The sequence below is a fragment of the Quercus lobata genome, chromosome 11 (genome assembly GCF_001633185.2).
Source record: "Quercus lobata isolate SW786 chromosome 11, ValleyOak3.0 Primary Assembly, whole genome shotgun sequence".
Lineage (NCBI taxonomy): Eukaryota > Viridiplantae > Streptophyta > Magnoliopsida > Fagales > Fagaceae > Quercus > Quercus lobata.
Genome location: NC_044914.1, coordinates 21740365 through 21754150, shown reverse-complemented (window position 1 = coordinate 21754150; position 13786 = coordinate 21740365). Strand labels below are relative to the sequence as shown.

At 35.9% G+C, this 13786-nt stretch overlaps 1 protein-coding gene across 1 annotated transcript; it reads right to left on the bottom strand.

Moving 5' to 3' along the window:
• Window positions 1-11297: 11297 nt before the first annotated feature.
• Window positions 11298-12526, bottom strand: LOC115968729 (mitochondrial uncoupling protein 5-like). Its single transcript, XM_031088218.1, has one exon. It carries the CDS (start codon window positions 12412-12414, stop codon window positions 11452-11454), a length of 963 nt encoding a protein of 320 aa, XP_030944078.1. The 5' UTR covers window positions 12415-12526; the 3' UTR covers window positions 11298-11451.
• Window positions 12527-13786: the final 1260 nt, after the last annotated feature.

Sequence of the window (13786 nt, the reverse complement as noted above, 5' to 3'; positions counted from 1 at the left end):
AGAGGCCTTTGAGACTCTGAACTGTAAGAGTAAGATTTGGGCTGAGCATGCTGTGATTTTAGATGAGATTGACCTGGCCATTAGGGCTAACTTTGAGTCTAGAGGTTCGTTGTCTCTCTTAGAGATAGATCATCCACCCCTGACCACCCTGATTAGAGAGTTCTTCTCGAATCTCTCTTGCCATGTCTATGATTCCAACACCTTTGTTAGGAGTTGGATACGAGGTGTTGAGTTCACCATTACCCCTCGGGTAGTGGTTGAAGCTTTTGGGGTTCCGGTTGTTCGGGAGCTTGACTATCCCTATAATGAGTCTCCTCCCTTAGATGTTGTCATGTCATACATCACTGGGTCTTTTATCCAGTGGGGTTCTAATCCTCGGATCACGCCCGCTGAGCTTACCGAGACTGCCTATCTTTTCTTTAGGATAGCGTATCATTTTTTGTGGCCTATTTCTCATCTCCACACCATCCCTCTAGAGCGATATGTGTTTTTGTATGCGTTTGTTTCTAGTGCATCTAATAGTTTCCCTTATCTGTTCCTTCGTTCTTTGAACGAGGTTTATAGGAGTTCTGCCGTAGGGCATGCGCTTATCCATCCTATTTTCATTCATAGGATTTTGCTGTTTCTAGGTCTAGATGGTTTTCCTTCTGGTGAGCCTGTTCATGTTGTTACTCCCATAGGTGCCACCTTTCTTAGGCAGAGGGCTGCTCATTAGAGAATTGCTTCTTCGCGTCCTAGGGGTGTGTCATCTGGTACTGTTCCCCTTCCTCCCTCTTCTACAGGTGCTCATGCTGTTGAGACGTCTGGTGCTGCTGCTGTTGATGCTGATGCTGATGTTCCTCCACCGACTACTTCAGATGATTCAGACATTCGACGTACGTTGGATCATGTCTTGACCGTTCAAGCGGCTCATGGACAGATTTTGGTGGACGTGCTCGATGAGATCCGTGCTTTGCGCGCAGAGTTGGCCTAGTTTAGACGATCTTCACCGCCACCTTCCTTTTGATGATGGATTTTGATTGCCCTTTGGCATTCCGTCACAAAAAGGGGGAGTACATATTTGAGCTTGTAGAGTTATTGTCTTCAGGGGGAGAGTATTTTTGTTGGTTGGAGCTTGTGGAGTTTAGATTGTATCTAGGTGTTTCACATTGTATTTTATCTTTTTAGCTCTTGCTATAGTTTTGTTGGAATATTCATGTTAGGGGGAGTTATTTTTATTGCTTTATATGTTTCTTGTTTTTCAACTATTTATTGATTTATATTTATGAGTTTTTCATTGATATATGTCTTTATTGTGTGTTGTTTGAAATCAAGAATTTATTTTGTTTACTTGTATTTTTCCACACATGTGGTTATGCATTTTGTTTAGTGTTTCAGGAAATATACAGGTTGATTCAATTGAGCTGCTGTCTACACTTGCAACTGATGGATGGTAGTTATGATTGAATTTGTTTTATGAGCATTTGTTTTGTAAAGAGCTTTTCTTTGTAAACTTTGAGTTTCTAGTTGTGTTTTGTCACGGATTGCCAAGGGGGGAGTTTGTTAGGTTCTAAAGACTTAGGTTTTTATGTATTTAGAACTCTAATGTGTATTGTTGGCAAACCATGATCAAAACAATATGTTTAGAAGTGTTTAGTCTTGCTCAAAGTTGTATCTTTTATGTAAAGTTGGAATCGAGCTAATGAAGAGGTTATTATGCATTTCGGCCTGGCTCAATCAATCGAAGCTTAGGCTCGATTGATCGAATCTCGGGCAGAATGCATTTTTCTGCAGATTTCCAACTCAGCCCTAGTTTGTTTAAAACGTTTAGGGTTTTCTAATTTGTCTTAAGTATAAAAGGTAAACCCTAGCCACGTTTTAGTGTTGTTCATATTGCTGTTTGTGTAAATCTCTTGTGAGATCTAGAGGAGTTTTCCTTTACACAAACTTAGGGTTTTCAAAGAGGAGATTTTATCTACACCTTGATGATCAACTCAGTTGCTGCCATTGAAGCTTAAAGAAACACGAGCGAGTGTGCTTGTATCTGGTGGTGAATCCAAGAAAGAAGGAGTTCGTAAATTCGGAGCTTGCACGTGGTCATGTTAGTAAATTCTACTGATGGGTAGCAATAAGAAGTTGAGCGTGGGGGCTTGTAAGTCTTATTGTATGAATTTCGATTCTTTCAAGATAGTAGATTCAAGTTTACCTTGAGGATAGTTAGGTCAAATCCTCTCCAAGTTTTTACTGGTTTGGTTTCCTAGGTGATCATATCTTTATGTTATTTATCTTTCCGCTGCTTTGCATGATATGATTGTTTTGATTGTGATAACCTAGTTTTATTAAATTGGACTAAGTAACAACTTGGCTAATTATCTAGGTTAATCCAATTGTGTTTTTAAGGGGTTTAAAAACCATCAGTGTAGTTAGAAGGTACAGAACCTCCCAGATCTCACAAAGAGTAACACACAAGTCTTCTTCAGCTCTCTCAAAACATGGCTAGGGTTTCCCTTTTATATGTGGAGAAGTTTAAGTGAAACCCTAAACGTTTTCGTGGGCTTGGGCCTGTTTAAAAAAATCTACAGAAAAATTGAGCCTTTTTGATTGGTCGAGCCTAATTCCTGATGAATCGAGAAAGGCAGAACCTCACTTTTCTTTTTTGTAAACATCTGGACTTCAAAAACTTGAAACACCCTTATTTAAGCATTGTCTAAACACCTAGACTAAACATGTTTTGATCTCAATTTACCAACACAAAACAATAATGATTCTAAATATTTAATTCTTAAATATTTAGAACCTAACACTCAATTACATGTACAGTGTTTAACAAAGATTTGCTTGTGGTGTGTGCAACCAGCAAGTGCATGAGATACTCACATGGTGACATGTAAACAGAGAATAAACACACTTTCTACATTACCCATCACATAAGTTTGAAAGTAATTATCACCTAAAGAGTTACATCATATAACTCCCTCATCTCTTAGAAAACACACTTGCAACTATGCAATTTTTTTTTTTTTTTTTATATTTATTTTGAAGCATATTTTTCTTTTTGTTTTGTTTTTTTTTTTTTTATAAGCCAAAAACGTATTGGCTCCTTGTAATGAATTAATTGATTAATTAGCCAAGTTTATTAATTAATCAGATTAACATGCAAAAAACGTGGCAGCACAAACAAATCACCAATTGAACTAAGTATGTAGTGGAAATTAAATTGACACGGTGATTTGTTTACAAATGTGGAAAACCTACACTGCAAAAACCCCACCGGGTGATTTTAAAGTCACCACTCCCGAGAATCCACTATTATCAAAACAAGCGGTTACAAGTAAAGGAAACCCAGTACCTTATGCCAACTTGCAGTTGAACTCTTACCCTAATACCCAATTAGACTTGTTCTGTAATGAGAATTTCTCCTTTCAATGCATAGCTCCTAGTATGTGACTAACTGATTACGTGGATCTCAGTACGCGACTTGATCACCAACTTGAGAAAGATGTTGGCTGCAAAGTTCTTCTATTCATCACACAATGAAGATCATGAAGTTACTTGGTCACAAAACTCTATGGTGTACAAAACAAAGTAGCTTCTTCAAGAACTAGGGCAAACTAGATTTCTTGTCACACCTTTCTTCACACTTGTGGAATTTGCTCTTGTGCAACTTGTGTAACCTTTTACGGCCCTTAAAATAATCCTTATATATGTTTATGATTGTGAGAAAAAAAAACCTAAACATGCATTCACAAATTGGATGAAAATTAGCTTGAAAAACTGAACTTCATAAACCTCGATAAATAGACTTCGAAAGAATTGAACGAGGAGCCGTATGAGGTGAAAATCTCATGTACGGTTCTGTAGAGTGGCAGTAAGGGTGACTCATCTGTCAACTTTTCCACTATCACCCCCAAAAAACCAAACTCTGCCATCTATCGAGCTAGTTGTCGAGCCACGGGCTTCAGCAGCTTTTAAATCTTGATAGACGCTAACTGTTGAGCTTTAAAATCCTGCACTTTCACACTTGATTCTTGGACAGACTTGCATGGCTTTAACACTTGAACTTGAAACCTTATTTCTTGAAGCATTAAACACATCCTAGATCTACCCACTTACAAGTAAAGTGCATTTGTCAAAGGATTAGCCAATTACATAAAATGTTGACACATGTTCCTAACATTGAATCACATATGTCCTAACAGTTTTTATTTTGCTTATTTTAACTAATGTACAATAACACCTTTAGAATTTTGCTATGCAAGAGCTACACCTTACCAAGCACGGCTTTTATAATTTGCACACAGGTGTTTATGATTAGCGAGTAACAGTGGTGAGATGGTTATTTATGTCTTTCTCCTAGGATTTTTTAGTTCTTACAATCAAAAGAATGTGACTTCAAAATCAAAAGCATGTGATTAAAATCTATAAACAACTCACACAATATAAGCACTACATAGCATAACATAGCAAAGTGCAGAGAAATAAATCTTATCAAAGCTAAACAAGGTACACAGTCATGAAATGTAAATTTCATAGGCTAATCTCAATTACACACTTGAAGATGTGTAATAAATACATTTTAAAAAAAAAATTGAAAAACATAAATCAAAACAAACCTAGAACGCAATGTATGAATGTTATGCAAATACAATCCTAAAGAAAACCAGTTTTGGTCACAAAAGATAGAAAGAATTAACACAAGGACCATGATAGACATACTTACTAAGATTGAGTCTTTTGCATCCAAACTCTTTTAGATGCAAATTTGGAGTTGGGATTTGTCTTAATTTCAGCTCCAGCATTGGTATAAAGGTTAAGAACCTTTACCAACTCATGAATAAGTGCAACAGGATCTTGTGCTTTTGGCACATGAACTTTCTGTTTGGGAGATTGTTTTAAAGCTTGCAGCTTAAAGTAATTTGGTCTAGTATGCCTAGCTCTACCACAAAAGTGACAAAACCACTGAGGTTTGTGGTTTTTCTTGCTTCCAGATTGATTTGACTTTTTAGATTCAGACTCACTTAGATTTACTCTAGTTCTTCTAGAAGCAAGAGATACTACTTTTTGAACCTTAACATCAGAAAGAGTTTGACAAACAACAGAAGATGATGTAGCATGTACAAACTTAGGAGGATTCACTACGGTTATAGATCCATTCTTAACAAACCCTAGACCAGTCTTATTAGAAACAGAATTTTGAACATGCAACATCTCATCTAGTTTAGAGGTAGAAGTTCTATCTATTTGATCTCTAGCAATTGATAACTCTAATTCTAAACTTTTAACTTTTTCAAGCAACGACATGTTCTCAATCTTAACAGAGTTCAAGAGTTCATTAGCATCAAACAACTTTAGCAGCAAATTCTTCTTTTCTTGTTCAAGAGTGTTTATCTTTTTCAGACCTATTTCAACACTCATAGCATCTTTAGCTGCTATCTTGCAAAGCTTGTTACAAGCTTCTTGCAAATATGCATTCTCAAAGAGTTCCCCATCAGAAGGGTTCTCATCAACAGTCTCAATTTCACTTACTATTGCAGTAGCAGTGAAAGCCATGAAATTTCTTTCTTGATCACTTTCAAACTCATGATCAGAAACTTCATCATCACTCAAAGTAACAACCATAATCTTACCTTTTGACTTCAAGAAAGCTGGACACTTAGATTTCATATGACCATAACCTTGACAACCATAACATTGTTGTCTTAAAGAATTATTTGAAGATTGATCTACTCTATCTTTAGATTTTTCAGCATTATTGTTTTTAGCAGTGTTTCTATTTCTTGCCCTCCTATTATTATTTCTGAGAAAATTTCTAAAGTTTTCGACAAGATAAACAATCTCAGTAGATGAGAGTTTATTATCAAATCCACAATCTTCAACATCATCAGCAATTTTTAAAGCCATAGATTTGGATTTATTAGTCTTTGGTAAGTCAGATTCATAGATCTGAAGAGATCCTACAAGTTCATCTATAGGGATAGAATCAACATCTTTACTTTCAGTTATGGCAGTCACTTTGGGTCTAAATTCCTCCGTCAAAGATCTAAGAATTTTCCTAACAATTTTAGGTTGATCATAAACTTCACCCAAATTAAAAGCAAAATCAACAGTATCATTTAATTTAGCATAGAATTCATCAAAAGACTCATTATCTGACATTCTAATACTTTCAAATCTAGATGTTAACTACTAAAGTTTATTGATCTTTATTGCCTTAGTGCCTTCATGCATTGTTTGCAAAATGTTCCATACAGTGTAAGCAATCTCCACATTTGAGATTCTCTTAAACTCTTCCATGGAAACAGCATTGAATATCGCATTCATAGCCTTACTATTGAAGCTTGTTGCTTCCTTTTGGGTAGTAGTCCATTCACCAATAGCAGTGGTTGGTCTTTCCCAACCATTCTCAATAGAGAGCCACACTCTCTCATCAATGGATTTCAAGAAGGCTTTCATCCTAACCTTATAGTAAGCATAGTTATTTCCATTAAAGTGTGGCAGGATCATAAGAGACTGATCATGTTCCATGACAGCAGGGGTCAAGGATCAACTCTAGGTAAAGATACTTAAAAACAAGAGCTAACCCGGCTCTGATACCAATTAAGAGTTTGTTTAGACCCCTTTAACAAATTGTTTAACCTAATTTATTAAACAAGTGATTACATAGATAAATTTTCAGATCTAGCTTAAACACAAATTTATCAAATCATGCAAAAATGTGGAAAAGTAAATAACACACTGATATGATTACCCATGAAAACCAATGAAACTAACTGTTTTAAGGTAAAAACTTGGGGAGCATTTGACCTAAATATCCTCAAGGTAAACCAAATCCACTATATGAAAATTGAAGTTTTTACAAAAGATTTAACCCTAAATCTAATGCTACCTCATGTAGTAACTTATTAACATGACCACGTGGAAGCTCTGAATCCACAGACTCTTTCTCTTCTTGGATTTACAACAACACAAACACACCCTTACTTGTGACTTTGAGACTCCACTCAAAAGTTTCAGATCACTCTTTCTTGCTGATCCTGATGCATCAATTAGTTCTACCAATCCTTGATTGTAGTTTAAGTTTCGATAGAATCTTGTGTAGTTAGAAGGTATAGAACCTCTCAGATCTCACAAAGAGTAACACACAAGTCTTCTTCAGCTCTCTTAAAACATGGCTAGGGTTTCCCTGTTATATGCGGAGAATTTTAAGTGACCCTAAACGTTTTTGTGGGCTTGGGCTTGTTTAAAAAATCTATAGAAAAACTGAGCCTGCGATTTTCAATCGATCGAGCCTAATTCTCGATTGGTCGAGAAAGACAGAACCTCACTTTTCTTTTCTGCAAACAGCTGGGCTTCAAAAACTTGAAACACCCTTATTTAAGCATTGTCTAAACACCTAGACTAGACATGTTTTAATCTCGGTTTGCCAATACGAAACAATAATGACTCTAAATATTTAATTCTTAAATATTTAGAACGTAACACGTACCACAACCACCACATCCACGCACCATTGCCGCCACCAGCCACTAGCAGGATCCACTTGCAACCATAAACAACAGTAGAAAGAAAAATCAAGACCATTAAAAACATCGCACTGTGACCCAAGAACCAAAACCACGACCATCGGACTGTCGGACCCACGACCCATGACCATTGGACCACAATCGCCAACCATTGGACCATCAGACCACGACCCATGACCATCAAACCACGACCCACGACCATCGGACCACGATCCACAACCAAAAATCAAAACCATGACCATCGGACCCACGACCCATGACCATCAGACCACAACCCATAACGGACCACAATCACCAAACCACAATCGTTGAACCACCAAGAACAAACAAAGGCATAGGAGAGAGAAGAGAGAAGAGAGAAGTGAGAAAAAAGAGAGTTGGTGGGAATAAAAAAATACTTTTTTGTTTACAATCCAACTACAGTGAGTTGTTATCAATAATAGCAAACTGTAGCTGAATGCTAAAATATTTACCATTTAGCATCTTTATTGTAGGTATGCTATTATGATTTGAGGTGTAAAAAATGCTAAAAAATAGCATTTAGCATTTTTAACACCTTTGATGAGAATGCTTTTAAGAACTTGATTACTTCTCTTTCCATCATCCTTTGAAAGTTTGACCTTGATGGTAGCCAGCAAGCAGCAACACATGCCACCAGCCACCATGGTTCGTGAATTTTGGTACGAATTTGATTATGTGGAAGGTGGGTGTGGCCAAGATAGATCTAATAATTCATAATTTCATGTACACCGATATTATGTGAGTTTATATATATAAAATGAAAAAGTTTGTTCATCATTCTCTATTTCTCCACTTTTTTCACCTACATGGTTTAAGAATAATGAAAACATCTTTGATGTCATATTGCAATAAGTATTAGGGTGACTATAAAATGTTGAAGTTTAGGGTATATGTTACAAATACCCCTATATTGTTTTGGGTTAATGGTTGTAATTAAAATTTTAGAAACTTGTTACTTCTAGGAATCTAGAAGCATTTAAAATTTGAAAGTGAGGAATATGGACGGAAAAAGACCATCAAATTTTCATTCTTTTAGCAAGCGAGGATGTAATATTATATAATTATAGTCCTCCATTTCTTAAATCTATACGTTACACAAATTATATATGTATGCAGTATAAATATCTGTACTGTCTCTTGGTTCCAAGTGTAGCTCATTTTGTAAATAAGCAGAGAGTATATCACTATATTTGTATAAATATTGTCATGCCCCGAACCCAATTATAAAGACAGGCACGTGACAAATACCGCACGCTTATAAAGTAAGCACCCTACAAGTGTGCAAGGCCTTCTTAGCAACTAAAATTTATCCTCAAAAATTAAATCAAATAAATCCAAAATACCTCAACAATTTCTTTATGAATAGATCTCTAATAATTTAAAAGGAAGAAAATGCAAACCTCATGTACATAACACCAAATGGCCAATAAATATAAAACTATTAGAAGACCATTAAATCCCAAAATCACTAAGCTTCTTTTCCTGCTCACAACACCACATAAAAACTCCCAAAACTTGCTATTCTTCACAATCTGAAACTGGAGGGGAATAAGAGAGTGAGTTGACAACTCAATAAGTAACCAAAATCCTTATAAGTTCTATCAAGCAATAGATCTACAAAGTAATAAGATGTAATATGAGTTTTCAAAAGTTATAATATATTATGGGTTTTTTTTTAAATAGCTAAAGAAATTTCATGATCTTAAAATAATACTTTGCAAATAGATCACATACTTTAACCTTACAAATATATATCATAGATGGTTTAGAAAGCAGTCAGTTTTCCAGATATCAAAAGCTATAACTTACAATAGGTTCCAAAAATACATAACCAGTTTAAGTGACTTAAAATAGTTAAATACTCAAACATTTCCAAATCACATACGTAGTTTTAAGGACTAAAATAGTTCAAATATTTAAATGTAATTCATATTCTTAACAATCTTATGACTATGGTCACGCTATATCCCCGTGACTGGGCATCAGAGTACCAATGAATAACCCTCATTGGCTGGGTATCAGAATACCAATGAATAACTTCCATTGGTTTGGGTATCGGAATACCAATGAATAACTCCCATTGATTTGGGTATCAGAATACTAATGAATAACCTCCATTGGTTGGGTATCAGAGTACCAATGAATAACCCCCATTGGTTTGGGCATCAAAATACCAATGAATAACCCCCACTGGTTTAAGTATCAGAATACCAATGAATAACCCCCATTGGCTGGGTATCAAAATAAATTCATAGTCAGATTGTTCATAATCATATAAACGAAATCATAGTTTCTAACAAAAATATATCTTATTCAAGCATGTATATAAAAATCATATACTTAGTATTAAAATATATTTGTAATAATCTTTTACTTGAAATCAGTAATACAATAGAAATAAAAATTCAATGTATCAAAGTCAAAACATAGTCAGATTGTCTAAAATCATATATATCAAATCATAGTTCGAACAAAAACATATCTCATTCAAATACATATATATAAAACTATATACTCAGTACTCAATATATTTGTGATAATTCTTTATTCTTTACTTTAAATTAATGTAACTAAAACAATTAAATAAAATAGTAACAATTATAAACAAATTTCAGTAGATAAAATACAGTAGTATAAGCAAAATAAAACCAATTATGATAAGATTACTTACTTCCAAAAGCTATTCCAAAAGAAACATTTCCTTAACAATTCTTCTAAAATCTTTAGATATCACCTCAAGGGTGTAGTCAATCCTTCCCTACTTCAGTCCTTTAGGTAGTCTTCTCTTTTAAAATATCTCTCCATATACGCTGACTTAATAAGCTTATATATAACTAGGGTTCAACCTCATTTTCTAAAAACTCCCTTATAATTATAGATTATAAAATTGGCTCCACAAAAATTTACTTAAATACCCCTCCTTTTAAAATCTTTTTTTTTTTTTTTTTCCCGGGTATTACAAATATACACAGCTTTCTTTCTCATTTCTAACTCTTATAACTGTTCTTTCTTTCTTCCTTTCTGCATTATAGATTTTGCTTTGCTTGTTTTCAGTTAGTGAGCCATTTCGCTTTTGCAAAGGGAGGTACACAAAATCATAATAATATAAGTGTATATATGGTAAAGTAATGAAAAGCATTTTGTAGGCTGGTGGACTAATAATGCGTAGATATTATGTTTCTCACTTGGGTATTAATATTACATCCTAGTTTGAGTCCATGCTTTATCCAAATTAACGGACTGAAAGTGAACCAGCTCCCATTGCACTCCCTTTTTCAAATATATCAATTAACTTTGAACATATGTGTGAGATTTCCTTCAGCTCGTAGTGGAATGGACCAGTTTGATTGATTTCTTGTGTTGTGTGGAAAGTTTGTCCCATTTATTCATTAACAGGACAGTTTGGCGAATTTGCAGAAACAGGCCAGGGGTAAAACAGAGGATTGCAAGATATTTGTCTTTCTTTGTCTTCTGGGGACAATTGTAGGGAAAAATCAGAATGAAGTTTTAACCTATGACAAGTTACTGCAGCTGAAAAAGAACCAAAACTCTTCTCAGCTATTTGGTAAAACTTTTTTCAGAAAATTTCGTTAATGGTGAAGAGTGGGGAGTAAGTTACTATTGTATTTAGGGGACACTGCTAATTCGGCAATATAGGAATGAACACCCTTAATTTATTGTACCAAATCTTGAAGGTTCGTGTAATCCATCCAAATCAGTTTTATTCAATATAGTGCCATTAAGTATTGTATGCAATTTAGTTGAAACTGATAGTAAGATCACAACCAAATAGAATTAGAACTTTTTCAACAAAGCAATATTTATATCATAGGTCTGCACAAAGAATAAAAAAAAAATTGGAAAAAAAATGTCAATTTGCTTTGTTCCTCAATTAGACTCTAAAAAGAATGCTTCAACTCTGCCATGATCACAAATCCTTGAATAGCTTCCGGACCTGTTCAAGTGTAACAAAGAGCACCACGGTGAATGGCCCTTGCCTTGAGATAGTAGGGATAAAACCCTTATACAAAGCCATAACCCCCTCTGTCCTCACAGTCTTCATGGCACAATCCAATGCACCAGAGTAAGGTGCCACTCCTCCTGCCTCCAACTTCATATTCATCACTCTCGTCTTGATCACATCGATTGGATTCGAAGCCACCGAGGCCACAAACCCAGCGGCAAAGCTCGCCGTCACGTGGGTCCCGATACCATCACTCATCAGACCCTTTTCCAATATCATCTCCTTCACCTGATCATAAGTTGCGAGCTGAGAAGCCGTCACAATCATCGCACGGTTTACCGTTAGAGCCGAACCGCGCCACAGGCTAGCAATCCCTTCTTGCTTTGACATTTGACTAATTGCATCAACCACACTCTTGTAGTTCCGGCGCTGCTCAATAGGGAGACGTCCATCAGCTTGCATGCGGACCATTGCCACATCAGCCGGGTTCCCGACCGCCGCGCCGACACTGCCGGCAATAAGGCCAGCTACTATCTTTTTCATGATTGGTAATTTGGCAGTGTCTGAATCAGAATGATCAGACCATTTCTGTTTTAGGATTTCGTAAAGGCCCATACGGGTGGTGGAGTAGAGTGTTTGGCGGAGGATTGTGGCGGAGACACCGGAGAAAAGGGCGGTAGCGCCTTCGGATTTGAGGATTTGGGTCCCGATGGAAATAAGTCCAACACGAGGTGGTGGTGCGATGTGGAGAGACATGTATCCATTTGGGGTGTTTAGAGCAGTAACTGTGGGACGATAGGCCTGTACTAGGGCAGGATTGGATTCGCCTTGAAGTTGCATTCGGACCTTGATGAGATCAAGAGGGTGAGTGGAAGCTCCAGCAATTATTGAAGCAATGCCTCCTTCAACGAAGCCTTTCAAACCCATTTGTAGTTTATGTTTGTTTTTTGATTTCTGTTATAGCAAGATGTCTGAATGAGAGTAGAGATCAGAGCAGTGAGGAATGAGTGTTTGAAGTGGTGAGTTGAGAAAGGCCAAAAGGGAAATCATATTTATAGCAAGTTAACAAGTTACGCGGTCTTCTCTGTGTTTCAGCGTTTCTTCGCCTTCGTTTGCGTGTTGTAGGACTCTGGCTAGTCTTGGCTGTTCGGTTTTGACTTGGACACAATTATTTTCAAATGAAGTAGCCTATGTTGTCTATTCTGAAGTTATGTTGCTGAGTAATACACATGTGGGCACCAAATTGGAAAGACTGGTTCTGATTGACCAGTTAGAGTGAGTAGTCCACCCAAGACTAACTCTTTATGAGCCTGAAGCTTCGGCACTCTTCTCCCGTGTCAAAATCGAACTGAGGCCATGGCATGAAGCCACACAACTAAAGACTATTTCAGAAATTATAATATAATAATTACAATTATATATATATATATATATACACACACTGATGTGGCTCCAAATAATAATCATTGGGTCACAGAAAAGTTAGTCCAACTCCAACCCTATCTACAACCAATTAGCAAAAAGTAGGGGGGAAAAAAGAGAAACAAAGAAAGAAAAAAGAAAACCTTATCTCTACAGCCACGAAATTCTATAAATTTTTCTAATTGGAAGCAATGAAATCCAATTAAAATCCGCAAGATACGTTTCTGTAATTCTGTCCAATCGAAAGCAAATTTTGCTAGACATTTCGTAGACCTGATTATAATACGTGTTTAACGTGTCTTGGAGAAAAGCAGGGTGCTTCGCATGAGGTGTATTGATTGACCCCCACCACCACCGTATATACATGGAGTAATTCTTAGTAAAATAAGTAAGTAATACGGAACATTACTGATAGTTTCTTTAAAATCTTCTTCCTCCTCTCTTTGTGTATATATTAAAATATTTAATATTCAAAAAAAAGAAACCAAGAAAAACAAGGAGTTTATTAATTCAAGGTGTGATCCATTATTTTTTTTGACATCAAAGATAGAAGGTGTGATCCATTATTGATTCATGTGAAATGAACATTATTTTGAAAGTAATATGGAGAAATGTTACATCACATTAATTTTACAATAAATATTAGATGATAAGTTGTTATTGATGGGTCTAAAAATGATCTTAGTGATGGACCTAAATTAAAACTAATAACAACTTACCACATAAAATTTGTTGTGAAAATATTATAAATGTGCACAACATTTCTCCTTATATATTTGCATGATTGGTTCTTTTTCTTTTCTTTTTTTCCTCTAAATAAAGATTTATTAAACTAATCAGGGGCGGAGCCACATAGTGGCTTGGGGGGGCCGTGGCC